General features: G+C 56.1%; 2 protein-coding genes across 2 annotated transcripts in view; one reads left to right on the top strand and one right to left on the bottom strand.

Moving 5' to 3' along the window:
* The window catches only part of MAPK15 (mitogen-activated protein kinase 15), a 17,950-nt gene extending 5,268 nt beyond the window's left edge, over positions 1 to 12,682 (bottom strand). The window contains 11 exon segments of the mRNA XM_049700514.1: positions 46 to 176; positions 1,065 to 1,155; positions 1,262 to 1,291; positions 1,684 to 1,782; positions 2,966 to 3,079; positions 3,428 to 3,591; positions 8,415 to 8,501; positions 9,409 to 9,512; positions 10,168 to 10,330; positions 10,480 to 10,531; positions 12,587 to 12,682. Coding sequence (XP_049556471.1) covers positions 46 to 176; positions 1,065 to 1,155; positions 1,262 to 1,291; positions 1,684 to 1,782; positions 2,966 to 3,079; positions 3,428 to 3,591; positions 8,415 to 8,501; positions 9,409 to 9,512; positions 10,168 to 10,330; positions 10,480 to 10,531; positions 12,587 to 12,682 — 1,131 coding nt within the window.
* CCDC166 (coiled-coil domain containing 166) lies at positions 8,320 to 17,138 on the top strand. The gene is made up of 2 exons (XM_004265276.4): positions 8,320 to 13,121; positions 13,213 to 17,138. Exons 1-2 carry the CDS (start codon positions 12,681 to 12,683, stop codon positions 14,107 to 14,109), a joined length of 1,338 nt encoding a protein of 445 aa, XP_004265324.1. The 5' UTR covers positions 8,320 to 12,680; the 3' UTR covers positions 14,110 to 17,138.

The raw sequence follows: 17,138 nt of genomic DNA, 5'->3' as shown, positions 1-17,138 counted from the left end.
GGGGGTGTGGGCCGTGGAGCTCAGTGGACAGGGCTTGGGCAGCACCTTCTGGTCCTGGTGGATAACTCATCCTGAATGAATGAACTTGGTGGCCCGCAGGAGCTGGTGGAAGACGTAGCGCTTGTGGCTGTCCTTTAGCAGTGTGCCCTTGCAGATGACGGCATTCGGGTCGGTGTCTGGGGGGTGTGCAGGTCAGTCTGGTGGGCCTGGGGAGAGCGGGCCAGTCTGGCCCACTTTGAGCCCTCATGGCGGCACCTCAGCCTGCCCAATGCCCACAGACCTCAGGTCCCACTGCAGCCTCAGAGCCGTGTCCTGGACGTGCGCACTGCCCAGGAGCCCCTGCTGGCTTCTCAAGCTGTCCACTGGCTTTGTTGGCACAGCAATAAAAGTTTGTGGAATTATTTTTATACTTTATTTCATGTTGCCTTTGTTTTATCAAATGAGTAGAAAAAAGAAAATGCAGGGCTTCCCTGGTGGCGCAGTGGTTAAGAATCCGCCTGCCAATGCAGGGGACACGGGTTCGAGCCCTGGTCCGGGAAGATCCCACATGCCGCGGAGCAACTAAGCCCGTGCGCCACAACTGCTGAGCCTGCGCTCTAGAACCCGCGAGCCACAACTACTGAGCCCGTGTACCACAACTACTGAAGCCCACAGGCCTAGAGCCCGTGCTCTCCAACAAGAGAAGCCACCGTGATGAGAAGCCTGCGCACTGCAACAAAGAGTAGCCCCCGCTTGCCACAACTAGAGAAAGCCCGCGTGCAGCAGCGAAGACCAGAAGTTAAATAAATGAATAAAAATTTTAAAAATTAAAAAACAACAAATGCAGCTGCAAGCAGTGGACAAAGCAGAAACCTCACAGAGAGGGTTCAAGATACCTGCCACCAGGCCTGGGGGGCTGACACTCTCCAGCTCCACAGGGACACTGCCCAAGCTGAGTGCACTGGCTACTGCGGGGACCAAGCAGCAAAGGAACATACACAGGGAGCCAGACCACTGGGATGTGGGTGGGAGGATCCTGGGCCGGGACAAAGGTGGGGCTGGGGTCTGAGGGAGGCCTCACTCACCCATAGACTCAAACACCAGGTAAATGTCCCTGTCATTCTCTGCCCGGATCACACCCGGGAGGCGGATGATGTTGGGACGGTCCCCAAACTCCTGGGGAGAGAGCGGGGGCTGTGTCCTGGGGGTCAAGGGGCCACACTTCCCCCTTATTTGGCGAGACTGCACCTGGAGAAGCAGGCAGACGGCCTTGGCCACTCACTCGGAGAGGCATGATTTCCCGGAACGTCCTCTGGAAGGAGACAGAAACGTGAGTGTGGCTGCAGAGCAAGAAGGAAGCCCGTGTCTGGAGAGGATGCGAAGGGACTGATGCTCGCCACCCGCACACCCACTGGCCCACGAGGTCGCAGGGGGCGGTGCTCCGAGAAATGCCAGAAACCTGCTGTGACTGGGCTTCAAGATGCGCCTTTCCCACAAGGCAGCAGGGGGGCCGCCCCACAGCCCTGCCTCATCCTTTCCCACAAGGCAGCGGGGGGGCCGCCCCACAGCCCTGCCTCATCCTTTCCCACAAGGCAGCGGGGGGGCCGCCCCACAGCCCTGCCTCATCCTTTCCCACAAGGCAGCGGGGGGGCCGCCCCACAGCCCTGCCTCATCCTTTCCCACACCGCTTTCCTACTCACTTACTTGGGCATCCGTCTTGTCCTTGAAGGCATCAAAGATTTTCTTGATGGCCACGACCTCGCCAGTCCTCTGATCCACCGCCTTCCACACGATGCTGTAGGCCTGGGGAGGAGGGCGGTCAGCCTGCTTGGCATAGGGCCATCCTCTGCCCGGCCAGACCGCCCCCTGCAGACATGAGCCTCCTCCTTCCTGCTCTGGTTCCGGGGGAGGGATGCTGTGTGGTGAGGGGCGAGGCCCCCGAGGGGCCTCCAGTGGAGGCTGATAGGAACAAAGGGGGATTGGAGACCAGAGAGTATCTGGGGAGGCCCCAGGAGGATATGAGGTCACAGATGGGAGGGAGCTCCTGGGCAGGATCTGAAGCCTGCCCCTTCTCCGACAGTCACCCTGATCCCTCTCTCCTATACCTCATCCAGCCTGTCAGCAAATCCTGTTGGTTCCACATTCAGGATTCATCAGAATCCGAAGACTTTCTACCATCTCTGCTGCCCCCGCCCTGGTCTGAGCCTCTGGCACCTCCAGCCTGTATCACTACACTGATCTCTTAACTACTCTCTCTCACCCACTCCCACTGTTCATCCTCAACAGAGTGGGCGGGGCGAGCCTTGTAAGGTGGTACCAATGGCTGCTACCCTCCCCGTGTCACTCACAGTAGCAGCCAAAGTCCTTGCAGTTCCCCAAAGCCCCACATGATAAGCCCATCCCCCTAGAACTCCTATCCTGTTACCTCAACCCTGCTGTTTCCCAACAGCCCAGCAGGTCCTGGCCTCAGGGCCTTTGCACTGCTGCTTGCACTGTCTGAAACTTTCTTTTCTCCCCTCCCTCATCACACACTTGCACACACCCAGTGACCCACCTTCACACATACACTCTCACACAGTCCCACATGCTCACACAATCACAATCACAAATGCACATGGGCTCACACAATGTTCTGGCCTCCACTCTGCCCACTCAGTTTACTGGCTCAGGCCCTTCCCCCTCAGCGACTGGATCACGTGTGCCCGGTCTCCCTAGAGCATTCTGTGGGCACGGGAGGGGCAGCCCGGGAGCCGGGAGTGGTGGGTGGGGACGGTGCACCAGGGTCCGAACTGAGGTCTTGGGGGTCCTGGCTGTCACCTGTCTCCCAGAGCCAGATGACAAGTTCCCTGGGAACAGGCCACACCTCCAACTCGTGGAGGAGGCAGGACCCAAGGCCAGGAGTCCCTGGCAGAGTGGAAGGCCACAGTCCTCCGACTGGCCCTGCCCACGCCCTGCAGGTGGCCTGGTCCGGCGGACGCCCGGGCGCCTCCGAGCTCATCCCCTTTCCGAACCGCAGCCCGAGCAGGTATCGCTGGGCAACGTGACGGTCCATCTCGGCGGCGCATATGCCGGCTGGTGGGCGCCAGGAGGCCTCCAGACACTAGCTGGGCTCGAACTGTTGAAAGCCGTTGCCTTGGGAACCGACGGCGGAGCCCTCCCTGCGCCTGCGCCGGGGCGGGGCAGAGCGGGGTCTGCAGCCCAAGCCCCGCCCAATCCGGGGCTGCCGTGGAGCCCCACCCCGCAGTCCCGCCCCCTCGGCACCGCCCCCGGGCCCGCACCGCCCCCGGACCCTCGCCGCCTTGCCGACCGCACTTCCGCGTGGCCCAGGCCAGAGCCCAGAAGGTGCACCTCTCCGCCTTCCGCCCCCCGCCCCACCTGCGGCCAAGGAGCCTGCTGCAGCCTCCAGAACCTCTCCACCAATCCGGGCCTTTGCACGTGCAGTGCCCACCGCCCGGGACGCTCTTTCCTCCCTCCGCCTTGCTTCTCCGGTCTCTGCTAAGGGGGTGCCGACGGTTAGGGTGTCATTCGCAGACAGCCCCTCCACTCCTTGGGCATTTGGCGGCAGGGGCCGGGCCATCCCCAGCGGGTGCGAGCGCTTGAACTGGGCAGGCGCTGAGGCACCGCCAGGAAACTAGGGGTTAGTTCCAGGACGGGGGTCCCGGCAAGCGGCTGGGAGAGCAAACCTGGAGGCGGTGGGAGTCTATGAGACTGGCTGAGAGGGGGCTGCCGTGCGCAGAGGTCAAGCGCTCGCAGAAAAAGGAAGCCAGGTAAGGGGGCCGACGGGCGGGGGTAGCCAGGGAAGGAAGTGGGAGCACCGAGGGGACAGCCAGGCAAAGGCCCCGAGTGGGAGTGTGCCTGGCGCGTTGGAGCCACAAGGAGGCCCCGTGTGGCTGGAGCCCAGGGATGGAGACCAAGGTATCAGCAGGGGGCGGTGGGCAAAGCTGGAGGGATCTTCCCTGACCAGGGCTCGAACCTGTGTCCCCTGCACTGGCAGGTGGATTCTTGACCGCTGTGCCACCAGCCCAATAAGCATTTGTTAAGTTAATGAATATTATGTGCAGAACTAAATTCGCAAGTACTTTGAAGGAAAAAACTACTTCCTGTGTCTTTCAGCGTCTCCTATAGCATTCATAGAGTGCCCTATTCTTAGGCCCCAATAAATATTTTTGGTAGATACAGTGAAGAAGATGCTTCGTCATATGATTTTATATAGCATGCTGAATGATCTTTCTAGAGGATATAATTTTTTACAAGAATAATTTCCCAGTGATATGTAATAGAGCACTGAGTCAACTAGTAGTCAAGAAATGGAGCCTCTAATCCCAATTCTGGAACGGACTCACTGTGTGACAATGGACAAGTGACATAACTTTGCAACTCTGCAGCATCCTCATCTGTAAATAGGAATATGGAAAAAATGAGACCTAGAAGGACCTGAAAGCTTTTAGTCACATAGAAATACTAGCACATTGTACAAAATATACAAGAAAGTTCATGGCAGTATTGCTTGCAATTGTGAAAAACTGGAAACAACCTATGAGTACCTCAAGAGGAGACTACATAAATGAGGTCATGAAAAGCAAAGGAAGACAGAAATTGTCACACACCAGAGAACACTAAGGAGATATGATAACTAAAGGCACCGTGGATTGGATTCTGGAACTGAAAAAGGACAGCAGTGGGAAAACTGGTGAAATTTGAATCAAGTCTGGAGTTTAGTTTATACACAGGCTATACAATGTCCCGAGAGGACTTATGATGAGAAAAATGTCAATCACAGCTTTAAGCCCTTGGTTTGGAAGGAGCCAATGAGAAAGCGCATTGGAAGGGGATGTATGTACCATTTCATTCACAGGAAATCGGTAACGGATGATCCTTTCCTTGCACTTTCCACCCAACAATAACTTTGTGCTCCTGGTGCTTGAAGAGCCTACATATCCTGGTGAAGAGAATTCCCGAGCTTGGGCAGCTGACCCCCTTTCCAGCCACCTGGGTGACCTGGACGTCCCAGCTCAGGCTGAAGCGGGGGAGGAAGATGTGCTGAAGCCTACACCTCTGCTCTGCCGCTCCTGCGCTGACTGCTGGCCAGCTTCCTAGGAACCAGAGGGAGGCGAAAGCCCAGGCCTCCCTGCCACACGCGTGGCCCCGACGCTGCCTCTGGGGCACCTTCTGGCTTGCGGACGTTGCTTCCATGTTATCTGCCATGAGCCTCACGGACCACTGTCCTCCTCTAGCTCAAGTGACTTGGCTTGAAATTCAGTCATTCATTTTTCTGATTGATCGAGCCTGCTGGTGAAGTTCTCCACTGGGTGTTTAATTCTTCGTTTCTGTTGGATTCTTCAGCACCACAATTTCTGTTTGGTTCTTTTTTATGATTTCTGTCTCGTTGAAATTCTTGTTTTGTTCACGTGTTGTTTTCTTGGTATTGTTATCTATCTTCGTTCTCTTGTAGCTCACTAACAATTTGGCGATCTCTATAAAAAAAGGTATAATGCATGTATCATTTGATTCAAAAGGAATTTGTCATACAAAAATCTCACAAGCGGGCAAAAATAGTTTTCGGTAGCATTGTCTTAGTAGGGAAAAGTTGGTGGCAATGTAAGTGTTCGTCAGTATCAGACTGGTTAAATTAATCATACTTCAATTATGCTATACAGCTATTATTATATATAGAATACCACATAGCTAGTAATGTGTTTTACAATATTATATCTATATATACTGCCCTGAAAAAGTTACTGAAGATATATTGTTAAGCAAATAAAACATTTACAACAAAAAAATAAATAAATAAAAATAAATAAAATTAGGGACAAAGGATTTGAATAGACATATCTCCAAAGAAGATATACAAATGGTCAGCGCCACAGGAGAAGATGCTCAGCGCCACAGGAGAAGATGCTCAACGTCGTTAGCAATCGGGGAAATGCAATCAAGACACGTGAGGCCACGCTCAATCACTAGGATGACTTTCAGAAAAAAGTCTTGGCAAGGATGGCGAGAAGTCAGAACTCATACAGTGCTGGAGGGATGTCAATGGTGCAGCTGCTGTGCAAAAGTGTTTGGCAAGTCCTCGAAAAGTTAAAGATAGAATTACCATACGATCCAGCAATTCCACTTCTGGGTATATATCCAAAATAACTGAAAACAGGTATTCAAACAAATGCTTGTACACACGTGTTCACAACAGCCTCTTCACAAAAGCCAAAAGGTGAAAACAACACAAATGCCCATCAACCGATGAATGGATAAAGAAGATATTATCTATACAGACAATAGAATATAATTCAGCCGTAGAAAGGAATGAAGTACTGATGTGTGCTACAATGTGGACGAGCCTTGGAAACATCAGGCTAAGTGAAATAAATCAGATGCAGGAAGTCGCATATTATGTGATCCACTTAAATGAAATGTTCAGAATAAGTACCTCCATAGACAGGGAAAGCAGGTTGGTGGCTCCCAGGGGTTGAGGGGAGGGGAGACGGGTAGTGACTGCTTAATGGGTACAGGGTTCCTTCTGGGGGTGATGAAAATGTTTTGTAACCACATAGCAGTGGTGGTTACACAACATTGTGAGAGTGCCAAGTGCCACTAACGTGTATACTTCAATATGGTTAATTTTATGTTATGTGATTTCACCTAAAAAAAAAAAGAAGTTACAAGGCTGGGAGGAAGCAGCAAAAAGGAAGCCGTATCCAGGAGAGAAATAAGCTGATAGAGCCAGCCCCATGAATGACAGAGATGGTGGAATTGCCAGTGACGCTAAAAACAGCTACCATAAGTATGCTTGTGGATATAAAGAAAGCGTGAATACAGTGAAATCAGAAAGGACAGAGATGATGGAATTGGCAACGACTCTAAAAACAGCTACCATAAGTATGCTTGTGGATATAAAGAAAGCGTGAATACAGTGAAATCAGAAAGGACAGAGATGATGGAATTGGCAACGACTCTAAAAACAGCTACCATAAGTATGCTCGTGGATATAAAGAAAGCATGAATACAGTGAAATCAGAAAGGAAAATTATTAAAAAGAACCAAGTGGAATTTCTAGAGCTGAAAAATAAATATCTGAAATGAAAAACTCAGTGGATGGACACAGCAGAAAAAATGATCAGTGAACTCAAATACACAGCAATATAAACTATCCAAATTGAAACCCACAGGAAAAAAAAAAAACCTCACTGACCTGTGGGACAGTGTCAACAAAAGGGGGGTGCAGAAAGCATGTTTGAGAAAGTAATGGCTGAAATTTTTGCCAATTTAAAGAAAAAATTAGATATTCACAGATCCAGGAATTTAAATGAAGCCCAGGTAGGAAAAACACAAAGGAACTCGTAACTAAATTGCTGAAAACAATAAAGATAAAGAAAAAATACTAAAAGATAAAGAAAAAATACTAAAAGTAACCAAAGAAATTTACATGCAGAGGAACAAAAATAAGCATAACTGCAGAGTTTTTATCAGAAAAAAACAATTCAAAGCAGAAGGAAAAGCAATGACATCATTAATGTACTCAGAGGGAAAAAATGTGAATCTAGAGTTCTCGAACCAATCCCTAAAAATGTAGTGTATAGAAAGCATACAGAAGAGATTACAAATGAGAAGCTGGGTATGGTTAAAGTGGAACCCAGCGTTAAAAAATTAGAAGAGTGGCCAAACAGGAGAGGGGATTCTTCAGGCTGGAAATGAACTAAATCTGGTGAGAAACATGGTACCATGGAAACCGCTGGAGCCTTTAGTGGAAAGCCTCCTGCCAGCGGAAATGGCTGATATAATCATCATTAAATGACTCGTGCATTGATGGAAAGAGGACGTAATTAAATGTTCTGTTATATTAAAAATGTTTTCATATTATTGACATCTTGTAATCAAGAAGACTGATACAGAACATAAAAATAAACATAAAATTAGAAAACTAACAGAGGAATTACGAGTGTCAGGAATGAAAGACTACATTCCTACCAGATCCTTCAAACATGGAAAATAAGGGTTTATTGTCAACAACCTCCCACCAATACATTTGATAACTTAGATGAGATGGCAAGTCCATTGAATGAGTGGGAGTATTACCCAAATATAATCAATAATAAACATAAAGGGCTTCCCTGGTGGCGCAGTGGTTGAGAGTCCGCCTGCCGATGCAGGGGACACGGGTTCGTGCCCCGGTCCGGGAAGATCCCACGTGCCGCGGAGCGGCTGGGCCCGTGAGCCATGGCCACTGAGCCTGCGCGTCCGGAGCCTGTGCTCCACAACGGGAGAGGCCACAACAGTGAGAGGCCCGCGTACCACAAAAAAAAAAAAAAAAAAACATGAAGATAAACTGAAAAACTCTATGGCCACAAGGACGGAGAGAACAGAAGGCCCATCGATGGAAATGGAGGAAGGACTGATCACCACTTGGACAGGCTGAAAGGGATGACAGCTGGACTCACTATGGAGGGTCCGAGGTGAAGAGCGGGCCGAGAGGCCAGGAAGGTCGGCATGCTTGACTCGGAAGGCACAGCTGGGCGTTCCCCCAGCTGCGGGCAGCAGGAAAGGCAAGTGGGAGCCTTAGTAAACTCAGTCGACAAGAGCGGGGCCTGGTGGTGGTGGGGGGCGCAGAGCAGTCCAACGCAGCTGCTGGGGGCAGTGGGACCTCTGGCCCCTGGAGCAGCAGGGACATGTGCCAGCTAGCAGGCCAGCCCCTCTTCTCCCTGCCTTCCCCCAGGAACCCGCAGCCAAAGGAGGCCTCAGCCCTGCCATTCTGCCGCCAAGAACGTGGCCCTAAGCAGAATTATCCCCAAATCAGTGAATTTCAGCAAAAAAGGAATTCTGCAGCATGAACTTCATTACATTTACTTAATTATTAAATCAGATTTTCAGTGGACATTTGATTCATCCATTAGTAATTTTTTAATCTGCTATTATGTGTTTTCTCTTGGGGCCATTATTTCTACCCAGTCCAGCTTTCCCTTGTCCAAATATCCTGGCAGATATAAATTTTGTCAAGTTTTTATTTTCTCATCGGTTGTCAGTTACAGTTTGATTGCGTGCAGTTGTACCTTCACCTTAGTTTTGAGTGCGGTGTTGACTCGGGGTATTTACTATGCATTGAGAAGTGTGGGGACTGTGCATTTAATTTTTAGCTGACCCACGGGGAGATCATGCGCAGTTTGGGGGGCCTCATCCAGGAGGCCCAGAGTTAGGGGGAGCGGGCGTGTGGCAGGTCAAACCCCCCAGGTTGAAACGATCTGGCCTAAACCTCCTGCTTCATCCATCACCAGCCTCCTTATGACCCTGGAGACCAGCTCACAGGGATCGCACCTCCCACACTGCAGAGTGTCACAGTCTGAGTATGGGCCCCACCCCTTCCTTCCCCTCGGCGTCCAAGTCTGAGTAGATATCAGCTGTGTCCCCATGTGTGTCACAGTGTAGCCCACCGCTCACCCTGTTTCCGGTGCAGCCCCCGACCCTGTGGGGTGGACCTGCTGTGCTCCCCTGCACCTGGGTCTCTGAAGTTGGGCTCCCCTCTCTCCTGCTCCCAGTGTGGGCTATGGACCCAGGTGCCCCAGGTCACTCCGGGCACCTGCCTGGGCCCCTCCCAGGAGAGCACCTTGGGGTTGTAGCTGTGGTTGTCTCTAGATCATGTGGCCAGACTTGGAAACGGGGGTCCCCCGAGGGGGTGCGTCCCCCAGCCGGGCGCCTCCTCGTGGCTGTCTCTCAGGGGCATCTGAGCCAGCCCGTGGAGGTGGGCGCTGGCATCGCCATCGGGGCCTCCACAGGGCTCTGGGCATCCTTCTGTGTGTCATCCTCTTCCTCACAAACAGGTAGGGGAGCACCCCTGGGAGGGGGGGCATGCACACCAACCCGGACCACACCCCGAGGCCCAGCCGCCCCGGTCTGGCCGCTCAGGGAGGACCAGGGAGCCAAGCCCACAGGCCCTGGGCTCCAGCGAAGCCTCTCCCCGAAGCTGCGACCCCGCTGACCCTGAGGAGGCCAGGGCCCGGCTCACCGCAGCAGCGTCACCGCAGAGCCCCAGCCGGCCCGCACGTGCTCTGCGCATACACGCACCCCAGGGCTCCCGCTGGCTCCCGCCCGCCTTGGCTCATGGGACTCGGGTGGCGGTGCCGCCGTGTCCCTCACTGCACCGCGCGTCTGGACAGGGTACTTCCTCCAGGGGCGCCATGGCTGTGGGAGCTGACGCACCTCGTGGCCTGGATCTGGTCCTTCCACCTGGGGCTGACCGTGAGCCTCGTGTGGGTCTGGCACCGATTCCAAGGTACTTGGCTGTGGAGGGGCCGCCACTGGAGGAAGGGTGCCTGGCCCAGGGCCAGCTTAGGTTGGGGTGAGGGGAGGGGGTGGGGCAGGTCTGCAGGCAGCACACAAGCTGGGATATAGGGGAGGGGACAGACTTGGGTCCTGCCCAGGGCACAGAGAACAGCTGGGTCTGGGCTCTCCAGGGCTTGACCTCAGCCAGAGGACGCACTGGATAGACAGCCTCTCCTGGACCGCACTCACATTCCTGCCCATCCTCCCCTTTGCCATGGTGATCGCCATCAGCGCTGCGCTTCTGATCAAGGGACAAGGTACCGGGGTGGGGCTGAGGCAGCCCTACTGCCAGGCCCCCAGGGTCCCTTTGTCTGACCTCTGCTCAGCATCTGGCCGCCTCTGTGGTGTCAGACTCCCACCAGGGCTGAGCTCCAAGGACAGGGTCTCTGGCATCACCTGAACCCACCCCCACCTCCACAGGTCCACTTGGCCTTGGCAGGTGGAAGGGTCATAGGCACTGGCCACGTGGCCTCAGGCTGCCGTGGAGTGGGATTCAATTAAAACCAGCTGGCTCCTCCCTTTGCCCCAGGGCACAGGGCAGGGACAGGAGAGGACTCAGCCAGAGAGGCAGTGCACACAGTGGGAAGAGCCCACCAAGGTCCAAGTCACAGACCCAGTGCTTTCAGGAGTCCGTGGGCAGCTCACTCACTCTGCCTGTTTCTCCATCTGTGAAATGGGAGCAGAGGCCGCTGGAAGTGCTCACACCCCGGGTCAGACACACAGCCCAACCCCACTGGGACTCCTGAGAAGGGGCGCAAACCCCAAGTCTCCGGAGCTCAGTAGGGAGGGCTCCGAGGCAGAAGGAACAGTAAGTGAGGGCAGGAAGGTGTGCCCTCCGGCGGCCTGTCCAGGCTTGGGGGCAGGGGCTGAGTGGTGAGGGCAGCATCCCAGGAACAAGCCGGTGGGACGTTCTGCCGCAGCCTTCAAGGTCCTTGCAGGCCCCTAGCAGAGCCCGCTGGGGGGAAGGGGCCGGGGTGGGAGGAGAAGGGGGACGGGAGGGGGCAGCCTTGCCAGAAGCTGAGCACACTGCTGGCCCTCTCCCTCCCGGTGTCCTTCCAGCTCGGTGTCCCTGCCAAGAGATGAGTGACCCTCCAGACGCCTCCCGGCCGGAGTCCGAGGGTACTGCAGCCTTGGCCCCGGCAGGGACAGAGACCCCCACGCCATTCACGAAGGGAGGGGGGAAGGACCCCAAGGGTGCGTAGAAGTATCAAGAGTGACACTTGGCTTTGAATCTGGGCCCTTGGAGGTGAGTTCCGTCTCCCGTGGGCGGTGGTGGGACCTGGTGGACACCAGGCACCGCTTTCCCAACACAGTGAGAGAAAGCCACCGGACGTCCGGAGTGGCGGGCATCTCAGCCCGCTTGGAGGCCGGGCGCCCCCCTCTTCCCTGGGAGAGGGGCTCCTCCCGGAAACACCCACGCGCCCCGTGGCTGTCGGCGGGGATCGAGCCCGAGGAAACGGAGGGGACAAGGTTCCCTTCTGCCTCTAATCGCCGCGGGGCAGAGGCAAAGCGCAGCCTCTGCGGCCGGGCTGGGCTGGGAGCGCAGAGGTGGACGCTCGCGGCTGGTGGCGGGGGGCGGACCGGGCGGGGTGCGAGGGGCCGGGAAGGAGCCGAGCCCGGGTTGGGCGTGGTTTGGAGGTCTTCCGGGCGGGACCGGGGCTGGGGGCGTGGCGTGGCGTGGCGTGGCTTCCCTCAGGACTCCACCTTCGATTGCATCCGGATTGCGTAATCGGGAATTGCCCCGCCGGGAAGAACCCGGTCTCGAGGAATCCGGAGACAGAGGAGAACGAAACGCTCGCCACACCTCTTCTGGGAGGAGGCGTTTATGAGCTTTAACGCGAGGACACCTCGCCGGGGAATCGGGAGGCCCGGACGACTTAAAATTTAAAAACCTCTGCCCATCGGTTGCCTTGCTTCGAAACAGAAATTAAAAGACCCAGGTCGACCTAGACACTCCCGCGACAGATGTGTGCGGCGCAGGAGCCCGGGAGGGGCAGGGGCGGCCCACGGTGCGGTGTGCTCTGGGAAGGAACAGGGTCCGAGACTGCGGAGGACCGGCCCGGCCTTGAGAGCAGGCCCCGACCCCTCGCAGTCTGTTGCGCAAGCAACGGGGCGGGAGTTGGGGAGGGCGGCTAAGTTCTGTTTCCAGGGAGACCATTCGGCTGACCGCCAACAGAGCTAAAGGTGGACAAACCCCGACGGGCGGCCAAGGTCCTGAAGGAGCCCCCTAGTAAAGGTTGGCGACGATGTCCTGACCCTTGATTGACCCCAAACTCCTGCTTCTGCCTCTCCCAACCTCGTGACCCTGAGACGCGTCGAACCCCGCCAGAATCTTCGGGCTGGTCGAGGGGAAGGGCTGAGCTGGAGGAGCGGGCTGGAGGCCTCGACCCATGGTGCCCAAGAGGAAGCGCGGGCCGAGCGCCTGGGGCCGGTCTGGCGCGGCAGGAGAGGGCACCGAGCCGCCGCAATCGGAGAGCGCTCAGTACTTGCAGCGAGAAGACAAACTGCTCTCGGAGCAACTGGACGCCTGCGAGGAGCGCGTCGACCAGGAGCTGCAGGAGAACGCCTTCCTGGACTGCGAGGCGCAGCGCCTGCGCGAGGAGAACCGGCTCTACGCCAGCTACGTGAGCACGCGCGCGCAGCGCTGCGCCAACGCTATCGTCCGGCTGGAGGAGCAGAACCGCGTGGACCTGACGGAGATCCACCGGCAGCGCGCAGAGCTGGCGTCGCTCTACCGCCGGCGTGAGGAGGGGGTGTGCGCGCAGCTGCTGGAGATGGAGACGCGCGCGGCGCAGATGGCGCGACAGGCGCAGGAGCTGCAGCCCTACAAGGCCAGTACGCGCCCCCGCGGGAGGGCCGGGCGCGGGCAGGGCGAGGTGGGTGCACGCCGCGGACCGGAGCTGACCCGCGGCCCCGCCGCAGGAGCTGCAGCTGGAGCAGCTGGCCCGGATCCGGGCGCTGGAGCGCGAGCTGCTGCATATGCGCGTGGAGCACATGCAGCTGCTCCATCGCATGAAGCGGTGTTTCCAGGAGGAAAAAGCAGCCTTCGAGCGCGAGGCGCGCCAGCGCGTGCAGTCCCTGGCGTGGCGCGCGGAGCGGGAGGCGGCGCGCGCGCTCATCGCGCACACACAGGCCATCAGAGAGGACAACGGGCGCCTGCGGCAGGAGCTGCTGCGGCTGCAACGCCGGGCCCAGGTGCTGCACGACACGCGGCGCCAGTTGCTGGAGCAGCGTGAACAGCTGCGGCGCGAGCACGAGGACATGCGGAACCTGGCCCACGTGCACAGCTGGCTGCGCCGGGGCCCCGAGGGCCCGCCGCTTTGGCAACCGCCGCTGGCCAACTCGCACCCTGAGCACTTCGCCTCCACCACGATCCAGTCGCGCGCGACCTCCTGGGCCCCATCAGTCTCGGCCTCCCGGAAGCCGTCTCAGGTCTCGTGGCGCGCGGCCTCTTGGGCCCCATCGTTGCTGTCGAAGCTCGCGGTTCCCTGGGTCCCGTCATTGGTCCCGTCGCGTGTTGGCTCCAGGGTCCCGTCGCTGGCCCCTTCGAAGGCGGAATCACGGGTCCCATGCCAGGACCCATCGCATGCGAGCTCCAGGGTCCCGTCCTTGACCTTGTCGCGCCCAGGCTCCCGAGTCCCGTCCCTGACCCCGCCACGCCTGGATTCCTGGGCCCCTTCGCGGTCCTCATTGCGTGCCGCCTCACAGAACACCACCCTCTTTGGGAAGTCCGTCCCCGGGTCGGGCTCTTCCCGTCCCCCAGTCGAAGGAGACCGTGAATGTGACGCTGCAGGCGAAGGCGCCTTGGGGAGATCCTGAACTTACCCGGAGGAAGGCCAATGAGGCCAGACGGTGCGGGGGAGACGGGGGTGCGCAGGACGCGGATTTGGTGAGTGGATTATCAATAAAGGTGTGACCCCCCTCCCCACCCCTCTCCGCTCTGGCACCGCCTGCTTCGCTGTCCCGCATTTCTGGCCGGCGCAGGGACCACTCATTATGGCTCCCAGTTTCCAAGCTGCAAGGTAGCTTGATCGTCCTGTGCCCTGTGTTGTGTGTCTGCCAGGATTGAGCATCCCTCAACCCCACAGCTGACCTCTGGCAGGGGCAGAGGGAGCCGGCCACGCCATCGTCCTGCCCATGAGGGCTGAAGTCTGGTGGCAGAGATGGACATCACGGGCATGGACAGGTAGTATGAGAGCAGGAAGGGAGTCTGGCAGGCCAGGGAGGAGCTGGTCCACTGCGTGTGGCGGCCGGGAGGGCCAGCGTGGTTTGAGCTGCTCAAGAGAGCCATGGGGGGGGGGGCGTGGGCTTTGTTCTGGCGCCACGGGGAGCCACAGGCGTTTTTATGTTTAACCTATTGTTTTTTTGTTTGTTTTTGCCGCGCCCTGCGGCTTGTGGGATCCTAGATCCCTGACCAGGGATTGAACCCGGGCCCTGGCAGTGAAAGTCCTAACCACTGGACCTCCAGGGAGTTCCGGGGGGGAGGATAATTTTAAATTTTGATTTAGCTGTCAGTCCAAGTGCACGGAGGCCAGTTAGTATGCTCTCCCTCACCTGTGGTTTGCATTCATCAACGGCTGCATTGGGGAGGTGGAGCGTGGGGGAGACCAGGGCGGATGCGCCACCGTGGCCCATGGACCTGGACCCTGTGGAGGAGTTCAGACCGCAGCTTTCAAACAGAGCCCCCCCAGCCCCCGCCAACCTTGCCGTGGAAATTTAGTTAAATGTTCTGGTTCTGGGTTGGAAGTGCTGGTGGGGGGCTGGCAGCATCAAACACAAATTCTCTGAGAAGAGTTCACTTGAGGGACTTCCCTGGTGGCGCAGTGGTTAAGAATCCGTCTGCCAATGGAGGGGACACCGGTTGGAGCCCTGGTCTGGGAAGATCCCACATGCCACGGAGCAACTAAGCCCGTGCGCCACAACTACTGAGCCCGTATGCCACAACTACTGAAGCCCGCGCGCCTAGAGCCCGTGCTCCGCAACAAGAGAAGCCACCGTAACGAGAAGCCCACGCACTGCAATGAAGAGTAGCCCTGCTCGCCCCAACTAGAGAAAGCCCGTGCGCATCAGCGAAGACCTAACGCAGCCAAAAAAAAATAAATAAATCTATTCAAAAAAATGAAATCTTGTTATCAATAGGTTCTTTTTTTTTTTTCCCTCCATTGCGGTGTGTGGGCTTTTCATTGCGGTGGCTTCTCTTTGCAGAGCACAGGCTGTAGGCGCTTGGGCTTCAGTAGTTGTGGCACGTGGGCTCAGTAGTTGTGGCTTGCGGGCTCTAGAGCGCACGCTCAGTAGTTGTGGTGCACGGGCTTAGTTGCTCCGCGGCATATGGGATCCTCCCAGACCAGGGCTCGAACCCGTGTCCCCTGCATTGGCAGGTGGATTCTTAACCACTGCGCCACCAGGGAAGGCTTATAACAACATTTTAGTTTTGCCTGGACTTTTGTTAAGCCACAAATTAGACATTGTTACTCTTTGTGAAAATTCATCCACTTGCATCCTTAGCATTTGGGACACATCTGTATGTACGTTATGCTTTGATAAAAAGTTCACATTCAGAACCCTGTTGGGCTGGTTCTGGTAGTTCCTTCTTCCTTGCACAGCTTTCCAGCATCTCCCTCTTAACAAGCTGCTCAAACTCAGCCCTGGTCTGCCCGGCAGGCTGCCAGCTGACGGTGCCTGTGGGGATGGAGGAGAGCCACCCCATAGGCCCCGAGGAAGTGGAGCAACAGGAACTCCCCATGCCTTGCTGGAGGGGATGCAGACTGCTGCAGCCACTCAAAGAGACAATTTGGTGGTTTCTCACAAAATTAACATACTTGTATAATATGATCCAGCAATGACACTCCAACCCAAAGGAACTGAGAACTTATGTCCACACAAAAACCTGCACATGTACGTTTATAGCAGCTTTGTTCATAACTGACAAAACTTGGGAGCAACCCAGATGTCCTCCAGTAGGTGAGTAGATAAATACATGGCGGTCCATCCAGAAAATGAAATATTAATCAGCACTAAAAAGAAATGAGCTATCAGCCGTGGAAAGACACGGAGGAACCTTAAATGCAAATCACTAAATGAAAGAAGCCAACCTAAAAAGGCTGCACATTGCATGATTCCGACTCTGTGACATTCTGGGCAAGTCAGAACCATGGCGACAGTTAAAAGATTAGTGGTTGGGCTTCCCTGGTGGCACAGTGGTTAAGAATCCGCCTGCCAATGCAGGGGACACGGGTTCCAGCCTTGGTCTGGGAAGATCTCACATGCCGTGGAGCAACTAACCCTGTGCGCTGCAACTACTGAGCCTGCGCTCTAGAGCCTGCGAGCCACAACTACTGAAGCCCACGGGCCTAGAGCCCATGCTCCACAACAAGACAAGCCACTGCAATGAGAAGCCCACACACCGCAACAAAGAGTAGCCCCCGCTCTCCACAACTAGAGAAAGCCCGCACGCAGCAACGGAGACCCAAAGCAGCCCAAAGTAATTTTTTTTTAATTATTAAAAAAAAAAAAAGACAGAGACACAGAGGACCACACCTGTGTCAGCAGAGCCGAGGCTGGAGCCCTGTGGCCACGAGCCAAGGGGTGCCAAGGATGGCCGGCGCCATGAGAAGCTAGAGAGAGGGAGGCTTCAGAGGCAGCACGGCCCGGCTGGTGCCTTGACCTCACACTCTGGCCTGTAGAGCTGAGACAGTAAGTTCTGTTGTCCTCAGCCACCCAGATTGTGGCACTCCGTCACGGCCGTCCCAGGAGACCGATACAGCCATGCATGCAGACATCAGCTCAGGAGGTGGCCTCCCGGGGGACACGTGTCACGACGCTGTTAGAAGAATGGGGACGCGGAAGGG

Source organism: Orcinus orca, chromosome 17 (assembly GCF_937001465.1).
Source record: "Orcinus orca chromosome 17, mOrcOrc1.1, whole genome shotgun sequence".
Taxonomy (NCBI): Eukaryota; Metazoa; Chordata; class Mammalia; order Artiodactyla; family Delphinidae; genus Orcinus; species Orcinus orca.
This window is presented reverse-complemented; position numbering and strand designations above follow the sequence as displayed.

What these genes read in the sequence shown, in the direction of transcription:
- CCDC166 (XM_004265276.4), top strand. Translation starts at nt 12,681, where the DNA reads ATGGTGCCCAAGAGGAAGCGCGGGCCGAGCGCCTGGGGCCGGTCTGGC. An exon ending in AGGAGCTGCAGCCCTACAAG is followed by an intron (nt 13,122 to 13,212) that starts GCCAGTACGCGC and finishes GCCCCGCCGCAG; the next exon opens with GAGCTGCAGCTGGAGCAGCT.